The sequence below is a fragment of the Pundamilia nyererei genome, unplaced genomic scaffold (genome assembly GCF_000239375.1).
Source record: "Pundamilia nyererei isolate P.nyererei 1_Seehausen unplaced genomic scaffold, PunNye1.0 scaffold00123, whole genome shotgun sequence".
NCBI classification, from domain to species: domain Eukaryota; kingdom Metazoa; phylum Chordata; class Actinopteri; order Cichliformes; family Cichlidae; genus Pundamilia; species Pundamilia nyererei.
The window spans coordinates 1920743-1924039 of NW_005187524.1; the positions used below are offsets into that span (position 1 = coordinate 1920743).

The window sequence follows — 3297 nt, forward strand, 5'->3', positions numbered from 1 at the left end:
ACCTTGACCCCTGCGTTTGTAACCTGTGTGTGTTCTGCAAACAATTGAATTTTATCGATGTCATTTAGCTGCTGTGTGGCATTGATTTTTAATATGAAAAAACGTTGTGATGAAGAGCTTTTTTTTTTTTTAAATAATGAAGATCACTTAGTTTTCCTCACACAAATGTTAAATTTTTTTTTATTTTAAATACTGGCATCAGCCCAGAATCTTCACAGTTGGTGCAGCTTTATAAAGGAGGCAGAAGTGTGTGATTTTAACCTTTCGGGTTTTTTTGCCCAGCGCTTGGCAATTACCTGTGCCACATCGAGCAAGTAGATTTGGAGGAAGAAGCCAAGAACAGTGCCTGTGATCTGGTAGGGAGCCCCGCCAAAGGCATAGCACACTTTACTGAACACAGACAGACGATTTCTCTGGGTCTTCAGCTGGAAGAGAAGAAGAGGTGAGAACAGAGGGGAAATGCAGTGATGTTAGTGCATTTAGACATTAAATATGGGTAAACTCGAATTCCACTGGGAAGCTATAAATTAAGGTGTAATTATGTAGACAGTGGGTTAACACATTATCATTGGCTCCATTTCTGCCTTCAGTCTTTAAATTCATCCCTCTGATTCAAATCCCTACACCCATCCCTCTGTCAAACTTTGCGTTGCAACGCGGAACTATGAGGTTACTGTAGTTCATGCTGAGTGAAACCACATCACTACATCACCTCAGCACAGCCATTGGCTCCAGCAATGGTATGTTAGAGGTAGTGTGACATTTTATGCTGAATAGCCAACAGCCTCCAGACAGACTAGAGCCTATCAGCGGTAGCCAATACCCTTTCTCAAGCGTGATGTCAGCAAAGGGGGGATTACACACCCTGATTTACAACCATCACGGACACAGAAGCAGAATCACCTCTTGAAGGACGCAAATTGCAACCTTATCAACAGGCACACACAATATTCTCTCTGTGGTCACGTTCCACAGAGTGCATGTCTGGAATTACAGTGATGCAAGACTAAAAATAATACTGATGCTAAATAAAGAACAGAAGCCTGCATAACCTTTAATGTGCTTTAAAGAAAGATCTCCACAGTCTTTCCCAGAGTACAAGAGGACTGCACTGAAAAGTGCCTTTGGATTCAAAGAAAACCACCAGTATAATTTACAATTTGAACCATGGTGCCATATACATCGCTACTTTTTCATCCAGCAGTCTAAAAACCCAAAGACAATGAATTTAAATGCACATCAAGGTTACTAAAGATTAGCAGCTTTGGGGCTAATGTTTCACAGGAGTTTTGTTACACTTTAAATCTACATCACATTAATGTAAATGATCACAGAGAAGACACTGATGTTTGAAATGCAACCTGCCGTGTATTTTCTCGTGCAAAGATACCGCCACTGTTGAACGATATGGAAGCTATTAAACCATTTTGGGGGTAAATTTAAGGCGTTAATCGTTAAATATAGGGACTTAATTTCAGCCACTTAAACCAAATATGGCTCACAAGTCGTGGCTCTAAAAACAGGATCACGCCACGTTTCTCCACATCTGCCAGCAGCTATATTTGAATGTGACAGAGAGAAAACGCCGGCTTTCGTTAAGGTGTTTGGTCCCTTTAAAACCGGTATGCCAGCATCACGAGAGCTGGAGGACAGATAAACGTGGACCGGGCGAAATTCAAACCTCGAGGGCAGGAAAGGGCACAGAACAAGGCAGGGTGAGAGGTTTTTGGTAAGAAAGGAAGTAAAGACCGCATTTTATCAAACGTTACTTTGAATTTAGGCGCCCTTTAACGCACCTGATTATTATTATTTTTTTAAGTGGGCGCGGCGGGCACATAAATCCTGTTCATTTTAACACCCCTCTTAAAAATCAAACGTGCCGGTTAAACGTCGCTCTTACCTTCACTGTCTTGATCTCTGCATTGAGCGGTTTGACTGACAATAAAGTCGCCGCGTACTGCTCGGCGCCCTCTCCTCGTGCCATTATCTTGTTCTAGTTGATGTTATTTTTCGATATTGTGAAATGTAAATATATTCCTTAGTGTCAGAAGAATGAACCGAGTTCACAGCATCGCCATGTTAGCCAGAGCTCTGGGAGCTTCTGAGTCAGAGCGCTCGTGCTGCTTTCGTCCACCTCATTCATTCTACTATGTGGGCTACGTCAGGTTACACGTCACAATCGGATGTTCCACCATTTTTTCCTTTTTTTTTCCCTGTTCGTGACCTTCAGTAACTATTAAAAGTTTAGTACGCTGGGTCTTTTAAGAAGTTTTCTTTGTGTTAGAAAATCAGTAAAAATTCCAGCTTCAGTGGAGATTGAAGAACCCTTACTCTACCTAATAACGAAGCAGCTAACAGGAAGGTATCAGCAATATCACCAACTTTTTAACCTTTTCTTTGCGCTAATTAATTTAATTTAATTTCATAAAATAATAACTATACACTCACTGGACATTTTATTAGGCATATCTTAGTAAAGGTGTGGACCCACGTTTGCCTTCAGAGCAGCTTAGACGCAGGAAACTTTCACATAGTTGGTGCGATTTGTTTGGTGCACATTCAAGATCTGAATCCCATTTCATCAAATCCCCAAGGCGCTCTATTGGACTGAGATCTGGTGGCACCCACTATGTAATACAATTCCGTTGAAAAATGAATGTAATAATATGAACATAGCTTTGTGTAAGAGACAAAAAGCACACTAGAAATAGGATAGCCTACAATACACTAAGTGTTCATGGCATGGAATCAACAAGGTGTTGAAAACGTTGCTGTGACATTCTGGTCCATATTGACATGACAGTGTCACAGAGTTGCTGCATATTTGTCAGCTGCACCTCCATGGCATAAATCTCCTGTTCCACTACATGCCAAATGTGCTCTATTGGGTTGAGATCTGGTGACAATGGGAGTCATTTGAGTACAGTGAACTCATTGTAATGATCAAGAAACCAGTTTGACATGATTTGGACTTTGTGACATGGGGCGTTATCCTCTGGGAAGCAACCATCAAAAGATGGGTACACTGTGGTCATAAAGCGATGTACATGGTCAAGAATATGTTTGTTACTCTGTTTAAAAAATTTCAAATTCAAATTTTATTTGTCACGTACACAGTCATACACAGTACAATATGCAGTGAAATGCTTAGACAACTGCTCGTGACCTAAAGAAAAAAAAAAAAAAAAGGCTATGAATAAGATAGGAAATAAATATGAAAAATTAAAAAGGGTAAATTTAACTAGGAAGGAATAAAATATAAATTAAGGTTAAAATGAAATAACTGTACAACACAAA

The 3297-nt window shown here is 40.1% G+C and overlaps 1 protein-coding gene across 1 annotated transcript in view; it reads right to left on the minus strand.

The window, feature by feature from the left end:
- Window positions 1-2194, minus strand: part of LOC102193784 (sodium-dependent lysophosphatidylcholine symporter 1-B-like) — a 13309-nt gene extending 11115 nt beyond the window's left edge. Inside the window, exons 1-2 of the mRNA XM_005742820.1 lie at window positions 1901-2194; window positions 297-425 (exon numbers count right to left, since the gene is read on the minus strand). Coding sequence (XP_005742877.1) covers window positions 297-425; window positions 1901-1984 — 213 coding nt within the window. The 5' untranslated portion in view covers window positions 1985-2194. The remainder of the gene's footprint in view (window positions 1-296; window positions 426-1900) is intronic.
- Between the last annotated feature and the right edge of the window lie 1103 nt (window positions 2195-3297).